This window comes from Paroedura picta, chromosome 3 (genome assembly GCF_049243985.1).
Source record: "Paroedura picta isolate Pp20150507F chromosome 3, Ppicta_v3.0, whole genome shotgun sequence".
In the NCBI taxonomy this organism is placed as follows: Eukaryota; Metazoa; Chordata; class Lepidosauria; order Squamata; family Gekkonidae; genus Paroedura; species Paroedura picta.
In genome coordinates this window covers 54,592,652-54,607,170 of record NC_135371.1, presented here as the reverse complement: position 1 = coordinate 54,607,170, position 14,519 = coordinate 54,592,652, and the positions used below count along the sequence as shown (strand labels likewise).

The 14,519-nt window shown below is 39.7% G+C and overlaps 1 protein-coding gene across 3 annotated transcripts in view; it reads left to right on the top strand.

Moving 5' to 3' along the window:
• Window positions 1–14,141, top strand: part of SHISA5 (shisa family member 5) — a 47,700-nt gene extending 33,559 nt beyond the window's left edge. For all 3 annotated transcript variants that reach the window (XM_077325745.1, XM_077325746.1, XM_077325747.1), the window contains 3 exons: window positions 5,358–5,482; window positions 8,389–8,607; window positions 10,974–14,141. In XM_077325745.1, coding sequence (XP_077181860.1) covers window positions 5,358–5,482; window positions 8,389–8,607; window positions 10,974–11,050 — 421 coding nt within the window. In that variant the 3' untranslated portion in view covers window positions 11,051–14,141. The remainder of the gene's footprint in view (window positions 1–5,357; window positions 5,483–8,388; window positions 8,608–10,973) is intronic.
• The last annotated feature ends 378 nt before the right edge of the window (window positions 14,142–14,519 follow it).

The window sequence follows — 14,519 nt, the reverse complement described above, 5'->3', positions numbered from 1 at the left end:
CTGGTTGTGCTACAGATTTGATTGCTTAATGATGTAAGGTGTTGACTCATTTTTAGTCATTGTCTACTACTTGCAAGTTTGATGAGCAGTGTTTCTGAGGGCACAGCTAGATGACAGGGTGTCCCCAGAGGAAGTTGCAGCCATTTGGCCACTGAGATCCTCTTGCTCCTGCTGAGGACCCACAGTGAGGAGGGAGGAAGAGCCCCCTCTTGCATCTGAACAGGATCTGGCTCTCCATACCACTTTTAAAGCAGAAGAATTCCAGCAGTAAAGAGAGTATAGCTTTCCCAGGTTGTCCCTAGAAGTGCCACTGAACCGAGTTGTATCTTCACTCTAGTTCTGCAGGAACTGCTACCTCGTGGTGTTGATCCTCTCTGTAGCTCTTGTAGCTGTTGTTATTACAGAGGCATTTGCAACCACGAAACACTTTCCATGTCTCATCCTCCTGTAACTTTGTGTAACTAGGGGGCTATTATTTGAAGTTTTTTTTTTAAAATCAATAGTAGCTAGATTGCTGTAATGTTGTAACAGTATGTTAGTTTCTGGCTTGTTCTTTTTAAAGTATAACTCAGGCTCTTTTTCTTAAACAATTACAAAGGAAACATATATCCTTTTTTTCTTTATAATTTTGCAAGAGGGCTAGATCAGTTTTTGAAAAAATGAAAGCTGGGAACTAGTACATTGCTATAGTGTTGTAATCACTTACTGGTTTCAGTTTCTTGTTGCTGCCAGATGGGTTTGGTGTTTTAATCAAGGCTCTAAAAAGACTGGGATTCACAAGAGAAAACTTTAACTAGTCTGGAAAATTTCAGTGCAAATAGGATCAGCACTACTGAGGAGTCCCAGTCCGGAGATTATATTCCCTACATCATACTGGAAGAGAAGGTCTCTGGTTTACCTCTGTTAGCTGTATGTGAGAAAGAAAGATATTTCACTTACCCCTGCTGATTCTTCCCTCTCACTTCCTGGTGGACCAGCATGGCTACCCAACTGAAAGTGTATTTGTATGTTAGCAGCCTAAGGACTGATGGTAGTCTTTTATGCAAAGGGAGTTTCTCTTTCCTGAGGGTCAAACTCTTTCCTTTCTAAAACAAATTCTACTTTAAGTATAATGTAAACAGGAAGCACAGATAGTTAGGGAATCAATTTACTAGAAAGACTCATAGTAGGATTGCTTACAGGAAAACCAACAGAAAAACAGTCATAACTAAAATTAATTTGCTGTAGAATATCCCAACTCTTCATAATCTGAGGGGCAGGTACCTCTCTACACTTACAAACTGAAAGATGGTCATACGCAGTAAAGTTTACTTCTTTACTGGACAAAGGGTCTGAAGCTCTGCTATTTGGGGGATTGCTGCAGGGAGTACCTTCCCTTCTTTGGACTCGTGACAACTGAGGGGCTCATTTTCTCTTACCAACTGTACTCCCAGCTATGAATCAGGGTTTGCTGGGCTCAGATGTGGGGATGCTCTACTGTTTGCCCTGACCTTTCTCACATAATCCGTCACTCTAAAACTCCTCTTACATTATAGTTGAGGATCTGACTACCCTTTCCAGGAAATATACTAGAATTAACTTTGCATCAGAATGTCACCCAGCATCACAAGCAGAACCTCAAAAATATATACCGTTCCAACTTCATGGTGCCCAAAGGCAGTTTGACTGAGATATTTCTCAAAATACTGTATTAAACTGGGATTGTGAAATATCTCAGCGAAGCAGGAGGAAACTTGGAACCAAGATTAATAGAGAAAAATGTTATATAGATGGTCCCCAAAATACCCCTAGTGTAAAGAAGTCAAGACAGACCAGAAATTGCCAAGCTCTCAGATGGAGGCTTCCCCCAGCCCTGATAATTGACAGTGCCAGGGTGGTAGTGCTTGGCAAAGCTGTCACTGGGCTACGGCCCACCTTTGAAGGTGTGGCTTCTTGATAGTGGGGCTGATGACTGGGCCTCAAAGGTCAAGCACAAGTTGGGAACAGTAAGTGAATAGATGCAGCTTGCATCACAGTTGCATATAGTAGTAATGATGATCCTAGACTTTGATAAAGAAACTCCCAGCTTTAATATTTATTCCCTCAACTTCACTAAGAGTTAACACTTCTTTTAAAATCATAGGAGAGGTTGACTAGCCACTCTGTAGCAGTAGGCTGTTCATATATATATCTTATGTTTAATTTTCCTTACTAACAGAATAAAACACTTGTTTACATGAATAGGAAAGAACATTCGATGAGTTCAAGATGTTTGTGGGTGTGCTTTTTTCTACTTTTCTGTGAGCTTCGGAAATTAGTGTGCCAATACTGATGCTGCCAGATGGCCCACTGCAGTTTCAAGGAGATGACCCCTTGGCTTTTATGAGTAATTGTTGGTTTAGAAGTCAAAGAATCAGTGCTCTGAATAGCCTCTTAACACTGTGCAAAGCTGAACACTAATATTTAGCTTGCTTCCAATGTATAACTGCAAAAGGAAGGTCAGTGACTGAATGCCTCGTTAATACAGCATAGACTTCTTTTTTGCTCAGAATGCAGGAGCTGAATGCAGTGGCTTGACTGGTGACAGAGAACCCCTTAAATGCTTCATTTTGTTTATCTGTAGTTATTCTGAGTGCTTATACTAGAAATAGTTTGAACCAGGAATTCCAGCAAAGAAGCTTGGCATCCAGCTTCCTTGGAAAACTGATTAATAATGTTATAGGGAGGAAAAGAGGGGAGAGAGACAAAAGGACATCATGGTGTACCTGAGTTATATTCCTAGTTGTTGCCTAAGACCTTGGTGCCTTCATAGTCCTTTGCCCTAGGCTATGATACCAGAATTCAAAATGAATTCAAAGAATCGTAGAGTTGGAAGGAACCTCCATGGTCATCTAGTCTAACCCCCTGCACAATACAAGAACTCACAACTACCTGCCTACCCCCAGTGACCTCAGTTTCATGCCCAAATGATCCCCCCATGGTATATTTGTGGAAAATATACCATGAAAAACAATTCAGAGTAAAAAAAAAAAAGTATGCACATTTGTGTAATTTGTGCAAGTAATATATTTCAGATCATGGGGCCATTCCACACCCAATAAATATAGTGAAATACTCATGCAGACGCCATATTTTTGGCATTTTGCACAACATCACCAACATCCAGCGTCCAAGCAGCAAACCAGTAGTTACATCCTCCATTTTAAAGCACTAGCTGGGGAATTGTTTGAAGTGGATTCCCCCAACAAAAAAGCACAAGCTAGAGGAGAGCAACTAGCAAGCCACACGTTAAGGAAATGTGTGGAGCCGAAGAAGCGCTATCTCCACCTCAATTCGCACCTACCTCCCTCTCCCTTCTCCGGGGGGGGCGGTTTTCTAATTTGTTTTAAGCACTACCTGAAGCAACGAATAGGTGTTCAATTGTGCAGGCAAAGCAAAAAACAAAACAAAACAAAACACACAAAGCATGCCTCTCTAAAGTCCCACCCCCAAAAAAATTGGGAATGAGATTAATTTTTAAAAGATTCAAGGCTCATGATTCCATAATGGGTGGCATTATAAAAAGCACTATGCATTTAAATGCATAGGCATTTAAATGGAGAAGTTTTACTTAAAAAAAATTAGCTGCCATCGCGGGCCCTTTAAAACATGGAGAAAGGTGATTGGCTACCTGGCTTGATTGATAGGCAGATAAGAGTTGCATGTAAAGCATGCTGCTCTCTTCTGCCATTTCAAGCTGGCATGCAGATTGCTAAGAAGCATGAGAAGGCGACAGATAAAAACAAGAGGGCCAGGTGAGGAATGGCTGGTTGCACATTATTTTTTAGTGTTACGACATTTTGCTCGCATAACGCTATTTTTTTCAATGTGTGGAACTGCCCTTAGTCTACTAGTTAATAGCTGTACCAGGTTGGTGTAGTGGTTACGAGTGATGGCATCATATCTGAAGAAGAACAGATTTATCAGTGCTATGGCAAGCCCAAGGTAACCCAGCTGGCTGCATGTGGAGGAATCAAACCTAGCTTGCCAGATTAGAAGTACGCGCTCCTAGCCATTACACCAATCTGGAAAACAGAGTTTGATTCCCCGCTCTTCTACATGCAGCTAGCTAGTCACAGTTCTCAGAGCTCTCTCAGCCTCATCTACCTCACATGGTGTCTGTTGTGAGGAGAAGAAAGGTAGGCGATTATAAATCACTTTGACCGTTTATGCACTGGAGGTTTCATGCCAGGCTGTAGGATGGAGTTTTAGTCATGGCAGGTTAACCCACCTCTTCCTGCACTCACAGAGGGGAGCATTTGGCCTGGTGCACCTCATCCACCCCCGATTTGTGCTCCTGCACGGGAGCTGGAGCAGTGAAGTGTCCAGTGCATAAACAGCTCTTCTTCTTGATGTTAAACTTGAACATTGGAGTCATTTTCACTTCTCCCTCCATTTATATCCTGCCTTTGCAGCCTACAAGACAGAAGCTGCTGTGCACCATGATCCGTCCTGAAAGGGTTTAGTTTCTCTTTAGTGCTCTTCCATAGCATCTGACTCTGCCTTTCCTCATTCTTACTGCTAATGTATTATACCTCAGACTCTTCCAGCTTGGTAGTGGTTAGAAGTACGGACTTCTAATCTGGCGAGCCAGGTTTGATTCTGTGCTCTCCCATATGCAGCCAGCTGGGTGACCTTGGGCTCACCACGGTACTAATAGAGCTGACGGAGCAGTAATATCTGGGGACAAGATACACATAAGTGGGGGTCTGGAGATAATAAATAGACGAGAGAAGTATAACAGTTTCTGTAATAATTCAGTTGTGCAACTCAGTGTGTCAGCTTCTTCCTTGTTTTTGATACAAATGTGTCCATATCTGTTTCTTTGCAGGCTTTTCCCCCTTGCACAGTGCATATCATTTTTACACACAACCATTTTGTGTTTCTGAAATTATCATTTTCATGCATATGGTCTTAGTCATTTTCTCAAAATGTACTCTAAAAAAGACTAATAAGAACTTTATACTGCCACTGAAAATTATTATTCGTGCTTTTTCATTTTTGTAACATTTTGTAACATCCAATTTGCATTGGATACTTGATTAAGAAGGAATTGTTATATATTCTTTTGCTATTTACTATTTTAATTGAAGATTATTCCTAATTCACTGTTCTGTTGAGCAGTAAAGCAACCTATTTTCCAATGATGTATATACCTAATTTATAAAACTCTGTAGTACAACAAAACAAAATCAGAGTCCAGTGGCACCTTTAAGACCAATTTATTCAAGTTGCCACTGGACTCTGATTTTGTTTTGTTGTGCTGCTTCAGACCAACACACCTCCCACTTGAATCTATCTGAAGTACAGTAAATCACAAATGTCTTTTTGTCCTTTAGCCCTGGGACTTTTATAGCAATTGGAGTCACACTCTTTGTGCTGTTTGTTGTGACGGTCATTCTTTGTTTCACCTGCTCCTGTTGCTGCCTATATAAAGCATGCCGAAGGACACCTCCACCAAGGCGTGAGTACTGCCCGATGCTCCCCTTTCATTTCTGATTTGCCTAATAGAGGGAAGAGAGTCATTGTCAGACTAGAAGAGTAAAGGAAATTTACACACAAGGAAATTTCAAGTAATGCATAATTCCAAGATCACGTCTTAGAACTCATTTTGTCCAATTCTAAGGGCCATTCCGCACGAGTTTAATGTAGCAGAAGGCTTACAAATGGTAAACGCTACTAATTTGCCGTTCTGCATGACGTTGCACACAATCTGCAACAGTCCTGGAACACTAGCGCTAAAATCGCTTCGTTGTAGCAATTTCGGGTGAATCCAGAAAAGTGGATTCACCCTCAGAAAATCGCTACACTCCTGCCAACAACCTGCAACACTCGTGAAAAAGACCTGTGCGTTCTCAATGTAGTGGCTGCAACAAAGTCTCTCCCCCTGGCTCTCTCCTCCGAACTTCCGGTGAAGCGATCACCATTTTTTTCCCCCTTGGAGCGAGCGGGGAAAGCAACGAACCAGCGAGGCTTCATTCACCAAGCGAGGCTTCTCCAGGTACAGTCCCTCCGCAGAAGTGCTTTAAAGCTCCCCTATGTCCCCAAGCACAATACAGCCCCTTGTTACAAGTTCCCTTTATTTTCGGCCGAAAATCGCACCTGTGCGGGGGGAGGATTTTTTTTTCACTCAGGGGAGCATGGTAACGATGACTCACTAGCTCACACACCAGCTAGATGGATCTCTACGTTAGGAAGAATCAAGGCATATTCGTTGCAACGTGTTATATATTTTTTTTAACCTGTGCTTAAAGGGAAAGGGGCTTTTCTGGAGCATGATAACAACTGTCCATTGGCTGTTCGTTTGATTGACGGCCAGGGGCGGGAACAAGCACAGAAAAAAATCGCTTCCTTTTTAGCGATTTTTGTGAGACTGGAAACCTGTGGGGAACGAATGAAACGCTACTGGATTCCACTACAAATGAAGGTATGCGGAACGCCGAGATTCCACTATTTAAAATAGCGTTTCCGCTTTGTGGAACTAATTGGCAACATTGTTCCTTGTGCGGAAAGGCCCTAAGAAAGCTGAGTCTAGCCACACTGAACAACAAGTTGATAGAAAAGGCTGTAACCTTTCAGATTGCAGGTGTGAAGACTCATATTTTGAATGGTGTCTCATATGACAACTTCCTGGAGATAAACAGCCATTCGGAGAAAGAGTTTCTGTCCTAATCCTTTGCATTCTGTGCTAATTTTCATTTACAGGAAATTATTAATATAAGGAAACTCAGAAAAAGATATTCCCTTAGCTGCGGTCCAAAGTAGTACACTTCATTCTATGACCTGGGGCCAAACATTATTTCAGGGTCCAGTATAATCTTATAGCATGCCTACCTTCACCATGTTCCCATCATATTCATAAAGTTTCCTTGGTCATTAAATAAGGTTTTCTGTTCCATTTCTCAAATGATGAGAATCCTGTGTTTCATGTTAGAAGAGGGGGGCGGGGATAGCAGGCAGTTATTTTGCCAGTTGGCCTTGAACAGGGGTAGTCAAACTGCAGCCCTCCAGATGTCCATGGACTACAATTCCCATGAGCCCCTGCCAGTGAACGTTGGCGGGGGTCATGGGAATTGTAATCCATGGACATCTGGAGGGCTGCAGTTTGACTGCCCCTGGCCTAGAAGTTATAAGTAAGTTAAGAAGTGAGTCCAATTTCAAAGAGTTTTAATTTCTTTAAATCAGTTTTTAATATTAATTATTGTTTAAAAGTACAAGCTTTTGATTTATTATTAAAGCTTTAAAACTACATCTTGGTATTAACAAGCAGTACATACATGTCAAAACTTTCAATTTCCAAAAACTAGATTTATGGTCCTTTTTATATAAATTGAGATGAGATAAAGAGTTGTTAAGATAAAGAGCCATTGAGAAGAGAATCACAAATATGGTAGAACACGTAATATCACTGACAAGTTATCACAGTCCCATTGGCTCCAGGAGATGTAATTCTGTATACTGCTAAGGATTGTTGATTGTACCTACCTGGTTGTCACTTCATCCTCTTACGTTCTTCAACTATCTGAAGGCAACTCTGCAGTTTGCTTAGTTCTGTAATAATGAATAATGCTATAAAGCATCAAGGATATGCTCTTTTTATCTGACTATAAGTTACAACTATTAGCCCTTGCTTCTAATATACATGAGAACAAACTAACCAAGTAACATATAGAATTTTAAAATCAGTGATTTAAATTTAGGGTTAGGAAGTTTTGAAGAATTTATGACTTGGTGTGAAGGGAGATTAACTCTGCAAGGGGTAGTGTATTCTCATTGGATCTAGACTGGAGTAATTCTGCCTAGGACTGCAGGCTGTTTTTTTAGATTCTGAGGTGCTTCACTTTCTCTGCTGCTAAGTTGATAAAAACTAGAGCCCACAGTGTAGTGCTTAAGAGCAGCAGCCCCTAATCTAGAGATCTGGGCTTAATTCCTCACTCCTCCTCATGCACCCAGTGGGGTGACCTTGGGCCAGTCACTGTTCTCTCAGAGCTCTCTCAGCTGCTTCGCAGGATATCTATTGTGGCCAGAGGAAGGGAAAGCAATTGTAAGTTGCTTTGAGATTCTTTCAAGTAGTAAAATTCTTGTTAATTGGGGGTTTTATGGGGATTTTATTGTGTTTTAACTATTTATGCTGTAAACCGCCCTGAGACCTATTTGGAGAAGGGCGGTCTAAAAATTAAATAATAATAATAATAATAATAATAATAATAATAATAATAATAATAATAATAATAATAATAATAAGGCAGGGTACAAATAAACTGATCTTCTAAAAATTCAAGTGAAAAAAATGAAAATGGGAGCAAATGTTTTTTAGAACGTTCATCCTTTATAATTTGCAGGCCTTCCTGACTCCTTGTATTTTTGCAGCTATTGTCACAACTACGACCGCCACTACTGTGGTGCAACTGCCATATCCCCAGCAGCCCGGGATAGCACCAAGCTACCATGGAGGTTACCATGCAGGATATAGTCCTGTGCCAGTGCAGCCACAGCCTGGAGTGCCAGCAGCACCCTACCCGACACAATACCCTCCTCCTTACCCCATGCAGCCTGCAGGACCACCAGCCTACCACGAAACAATGGCAGGTAAGAGGACCAAAACTGTTCAAGGAAAGCATCTGAAACCATTTTTCCTTCCTTAAATGACCTGGTGACAAAAAAAGGAAGCACATAGCTATTAATTGTAATGGTTTACTTATATAAAGCTCTTCTGCCACACGTTGAGGTCTTCCTTTAACTGTTCAACATACATTTGTTGTAGATTTAAAAAAAAAGATTGTTCATGCTTGCTCTTTAAATTAAAAAGCAATTTAACCAATCCCATACCAATTATTTCTGTGTACACATAAACACACACTGCTTCTGCAACAGCGGTTTTCAACCACCACCGACCTGTGACCCCTACAACAGGCGGCATGCGCACTCACTCAGCGGTGCGCATGCACACATATGGCAGTATGCATGTGCACATGTGGCAGCGCACATGTGCAGCTGTTGGTGGCACTCTCACTGTAGGGGGCATGGAGCAGTGGCGGAGGTGGATAGAAGGGTGGCGGCATAGCACTGGCCTCGTCCGCGCCACCTTGGAGCTTACCGAGGCAGCACTGAGGAGGCCAGCGTCACAGGAGAGGTGGTTGTGACCCCCAAGTTGAGAACTGCTGTTCTGTAAATTTATTTGCCTTCTTGGGTCCCTTTGCACTTCTGAGGAATTGTTGTGGCTCCATGGTAGAGTATTTATTATTGTCATTAAAATCCCACAATTCCCCATCCCCAAACAGCAAGTGCTTACTGAGAAGAGTCATTCATTTCACTGAAATTGAACTGTTTTCCTTTTAGCCACCAGCAATGTTGTAATTGATGTAATTTCCTGATCTTGTTTATTCTTTATGATCCCATTTTCTCTGTTTAAATTGATGTGTTAAATTAGTTCAATTTCACTATTGTGCATCATGGAAATTGGAAAATACTAATTCCCCCCACTCCCCATTATGCACCCTAAGAACATATATGTACCCTCTTTCCCCTGATTGCCTGTCTCCTGCACAGCTTCTGCACTGTCCTAGGAAGACAACAGACTGAGCATTGGATTGCAGGCATCTTCTCTTTATCTGCCCAGTGCCTCCCCAGCAGCCCAGACTCCTTTCTGATAGGATTTACGAAAAGGTCATCTTTCCTTGCCCCTGGTCGTCTCATTATGGCAATGTCACCATCTTCACTGCGCCCCATACCTGGTCAGATAAGAATGGAACTAATCCCACTGGTCAATTGACATTAAATCCTTCCTCAGACAACTTCTTCCTTATAAATTTGTCACATCTTCTGTCCCCTCCTCCTGGCAGCCCCAGGAAGATCTTCATCTCCTTCATACGTTCCCTTTTTCTATGTCCTGAACATTGGACTCTACAGGCTTAGGATAGCTGGGAAACAAGGTTTCCTTGCACTGAAGATATTTTAAAAGTGCACATAGGGAAGAGCACAGTTGTAGAAACTGGAACTTAAAAGGTGTTCAGCAAGCAAAAACTCAAACAGTTATGAGCTCAAGCTTCCCCCGCCCCCATTGTTAGGAATATTAGCCCTGTATTGAATCATTCCCATGAGTCTTTGTGATTAGATGTGTTTTTAATTGATTTGTAACTTGTGCTATTTGTCACTGTTGCACCCCACAGAACTAGAAATAATCTAATTTCTGAAAGTATTTTGGTAGATATTTACAAGTCACTTTGAGTCCATTTATTATGGCAGTTGGTTACATCTGAATACTTGCTTCTTGATAAGGATACAATTTCCTTGGAAGATCTTGCAGATCAAGGTGGGAATGCTTCCTGAGTTCTTAAATAAGTTTATTTTTCTCTGAAGGGGTCAAGCTATACAACAAAGAAGATCATCCATCACCCAAATGTATTTTTTCCGTTTGGCCATTACAGTTATATGGTGTCCCAATTAGAATTGGACCATGTAGGGAGAGGTGGTTTTAACCTGCCTAACTCTGTCCAGTTTCATTAATTTAATCCTTTTGCTGTTATTAGTCTTGAAAGTTAGGGGGGGGGGGGATTGGCACCAGTCTCTCTTTCCCCTTTTCTTTAAAGGTCTCTAATAGTATTAGGGGTATCAGATCCAATGAGGAAAATTGGATAGAATGTTGGGAAAGGCAAATTTCATCACCTTTATCATCCAACTCCAGTAAGAATTGGGCCCTGGCACAGTTGCAAAAATCTGGGAAGGACTGTCATGAATCTTACCTGTCATTGTCTTATCTGCTTTGAATGTGAAAATACAAGCCATAAAGGAAAACTTCATGAAATTGTAAGATAGTATATTGTACAGCAAGCTCAGGAGTGTGTGTGTGTGTGTGTGTGTGTGTGTGTGTGTGTGTGTGTGTGTGTGTGTGTGTGTGTGTGTGTGTATGTATATATATATATATTTTTTTGATATATTATCTTGTTTTCCAACAGGTGCTGGAGTTTCCCATCCAACAGTTCAGCCACCTTATAATCCAGCATACATGGACCCTCCAAAGCCTTCTTATTAAGTGGACCACCTGCTCTGTAACTGCACAGATGTCTTCAAACTGAATCCATCTTGAGGCATACTGTCTTAAAATACTGCTCTGGTAAAGGGGGGGGGAGAGCACTCACCAAGAGATGGTAGTTTTTAAAAAATGCCTTGAGTACCAGAAAAGGGAAAAATATATCCTCCACTTGGATTTACCTACACCTTATAAAAGTAAAATAGATATTTGGCATTAGAAAGAGATGAAAGCACAAATAATTCCAAATAGATATCACAGATATATCCTGCAATCTTTTGAGGTTCAGTAAAAGGAAATTTTTGTGAACAGATGAGTAGCAATCATAATTGTGCCAGTCAGAGAAAGTGAGAGGTATGTCACTGCAAACTCTGTGTAAAGCTGGGTATTGTGGGGGGTGGGAGGGGGGTTTTTGGTTTGTGTGTTTGGTTTGGACTACTGTCATAAAATAACTTCAAATAGAAATATTGTTTGATAGAATGTTTAGCCTTTAGCAAAGAATGTTGAAGATTTGATGTGTAATTTTTCTGTATTTTTGTCCCCTGTGTAGCTTTTATGTGGTTGTTCATTTCACTGTAAGCTTTTCTGAATTTTAATGTCAACCATGTGAATTTTCTTGTTCTTTTCTTGATGCTTGACTAGCATTTCAGTTTTTATCCTTGCAAGAAATTTTTTATCTTTCAGATAAAAGTATACCAAAAGCAAAATGTTTTGAATAACATTGAAAAAAATTGTTAAATGAAAACATTATCTAGGGTTTTGTTATTTTAGGAAAAACTATTGTTACATTTATGTTGTACACAAAATAATTTTTCCAGCCATTTGAGAAGAATCAGTTTTTCCTCTGAAAATTATCAGCTCTCTTAGACTTGCTTGGATTCTGGAGCCAGTAACCATGAAAAATTTGAATATCTATCTTGTACCATTGCAATATAAGAGCTACCTTGCACATGCTTTGTGTTCTACAACATGTATGCCAACAGAAATGTTTCAGATGGAAGATAACCTTCAAATTAAGTGTTATAATCCATGAAGAACAAGCCTGAGGAATAATATTTTTAAAACACTAAAACCTGTGTTTTACAAAATAATGTACCTACATACTTCTGTTGATTGCTATAGCCGACTATCAAACTTAACTGAATAAAGTTAAGAAATTGGGCACATGGAATCAGGGACTTTACAGTAAGCATAGGTGAAATGGTATTTTTTTTGTTTGTTAAATATTGAGACCAAATTATGTAGTAAATTACTGAAAGTATATCAGAAGATTTTTAATGTTAAATGGGCTTGGAAAACTGCCTAAAATTGGGAAATGCCTATGTGTATTTAAAAAAAAACAGAGATGTTTAACATGTAGAACACTTTTGAGGTATGTCTCCATGGTTGATGAGGTATACAAATTGTTTTAAACCTTGTGCTTGTATAGTTGGCTAACATTTTCATTATTCTAAAGAGCTTTTAAAAAACGGCTTCTGTTCTTGGCGCTTAAAAGAAGCATAGAGCTATGTTCTTAGCCTCTTTTATATGTCAGTCTCATAAAAACTGCAGTAGTAATTTTTTACATTCAAGATAAAATTTAAGCATAAAGCAACCGTCTTATCTTCCCTTTGCCTTTTGTTTGTTGTACTGATTTATACAGTCTCTTAAAATTTAGGGTGCATAAACTAAAAAGTGTTATCCTGTTAAGCATTTTTTAAAAGTACTTCGGAAATCAGTGGAAATGAAAGAATACGGAAATAACTGTCCTGCATAATTTATGGCCCACATAGTTATCATTCCTGTATTGCTCCATGTGAAGGCATTCAAGTACAGAACTCTGTCAGGTACCAAGGAAGCCAAAAACTGCTAATAGACCTATTTGGTTGGCTGGGGGAGAGGGAGTAGAGAGAATAAAACAAATCTTTGTACATTCCTATTTTAGGGCATGTTATTCTTTATTGCAGATTGCTTCTAGAGTTACAAAGCTGTAATGCCTGCATTTCTCCATCTGTGCAGAAAACTCTTTGAGAAGAGTCACTGTAGCCTTTATATCACTTTGATGGTCATCATTCTTCCTGTTGTTTTGCCATGACACAAGCCACATGTAAAATGACTATTTTTGATGTGAGCATGGCTCTTTGTGCACCCCTTTGCCTTATATATTCTGTCCGCATAATAGTAATGTAAGATAAGAAAGATTTCCTATTAAAAATAATGTGAAAGACATTTCCATCCTAAGGAGTTTAGTGTGAAATAAAAAAGGGTGAATGGGGGAGCCTTGATACAGGTAATACTTCTGGTAACAAATATGTTTATAGATTTTCATGTGTTAGAAAGAGAAGTCTTTTGAAACTTTATTTTTCCTTAATGTGCGTTACAAACTTTACTGCTGAAGAAGTGTTCCTTAAATGTCTTGTAGACATCAAAGTGAAAGGAGGTAGTACAGTGCAGCTAGCATACTGTCTGGTTTTAGATCTGTTGCTGAGCCTACATTACATCACTAACTTGGTGCTTGGTGGAATGTTTAAAAAAATCGTAGCATTGCTTTTCGCACACATTATTCAGCCCTCGTTGTGAGCCATCAATCCGGCTGACAGTCAGATGAAAAGAATGTATAACTAAGAACAGAATTTTTCCATGACAGTATTTCTTACATTGTTCTGATGGTAATCCTGCTGTTACATAGACCTCTTGAAATCAGTAGCAATTGCATGTAAGTATGAAGGACTGTGGCCAATGAAAGTCTCGTTCTTCAGTACAGTAAATGTTTCAATGCAATTACTATTTTTTTAACTAAAGCGAAAAGGAAATTGAGCTTGAGCTTTAAATTGTAAATGTTCCGTTTTTATTCCTGTTATTTGAAAGTGCCTTTTTGAAGTTTTCTAGCAAGTTAGTCAATGTACTATATCAATGAACCTTACAAATTTTGTAGACATTCTTGGTTTTTTATAAGCTGTTTTGTACTTGGTTTGTTTCTCCTACTAAGGAAGATCTATTCAGAGGTTTGGCAAGATGTTTCCAGCTCTTTGTAAGAACTGTAGATTGTTGAAATACACTTGTTCTCTTCCATGTAAAAGTTACCCAATACAAATAAATTTGGCTGCAGTTAAAATCTCTTTGAAAATGTTGTGGTTACATAATCTCACAAACTTCCAATGGGACTTAAATGTAATTTTTGTCTTTGCCAGTGGTTGCAGATCTTGGAGAATGATGTCTTGTAGTAGAAATATGGCATTGAACAACTGAGAAGTTGTCCATATTCTTCTACAAAGGCTGCTAGAGGATTGTTCAAAGTCTCTATTGCAATGCAAACACTGATTTGGTACTCTGTGAACAATTTTTCATTGCTACCAGTGGTGGTATGAAATCTAGCTATCAAATCATCTTCCCTCTTAACATGTCAGGAAGGCATTACTAGAAAGGTTTTCCTAGACTGTTTATGCACTGGAGGTTTCATGGTGGGCTGCAGGTTGGAATTTTAGTCATGGCA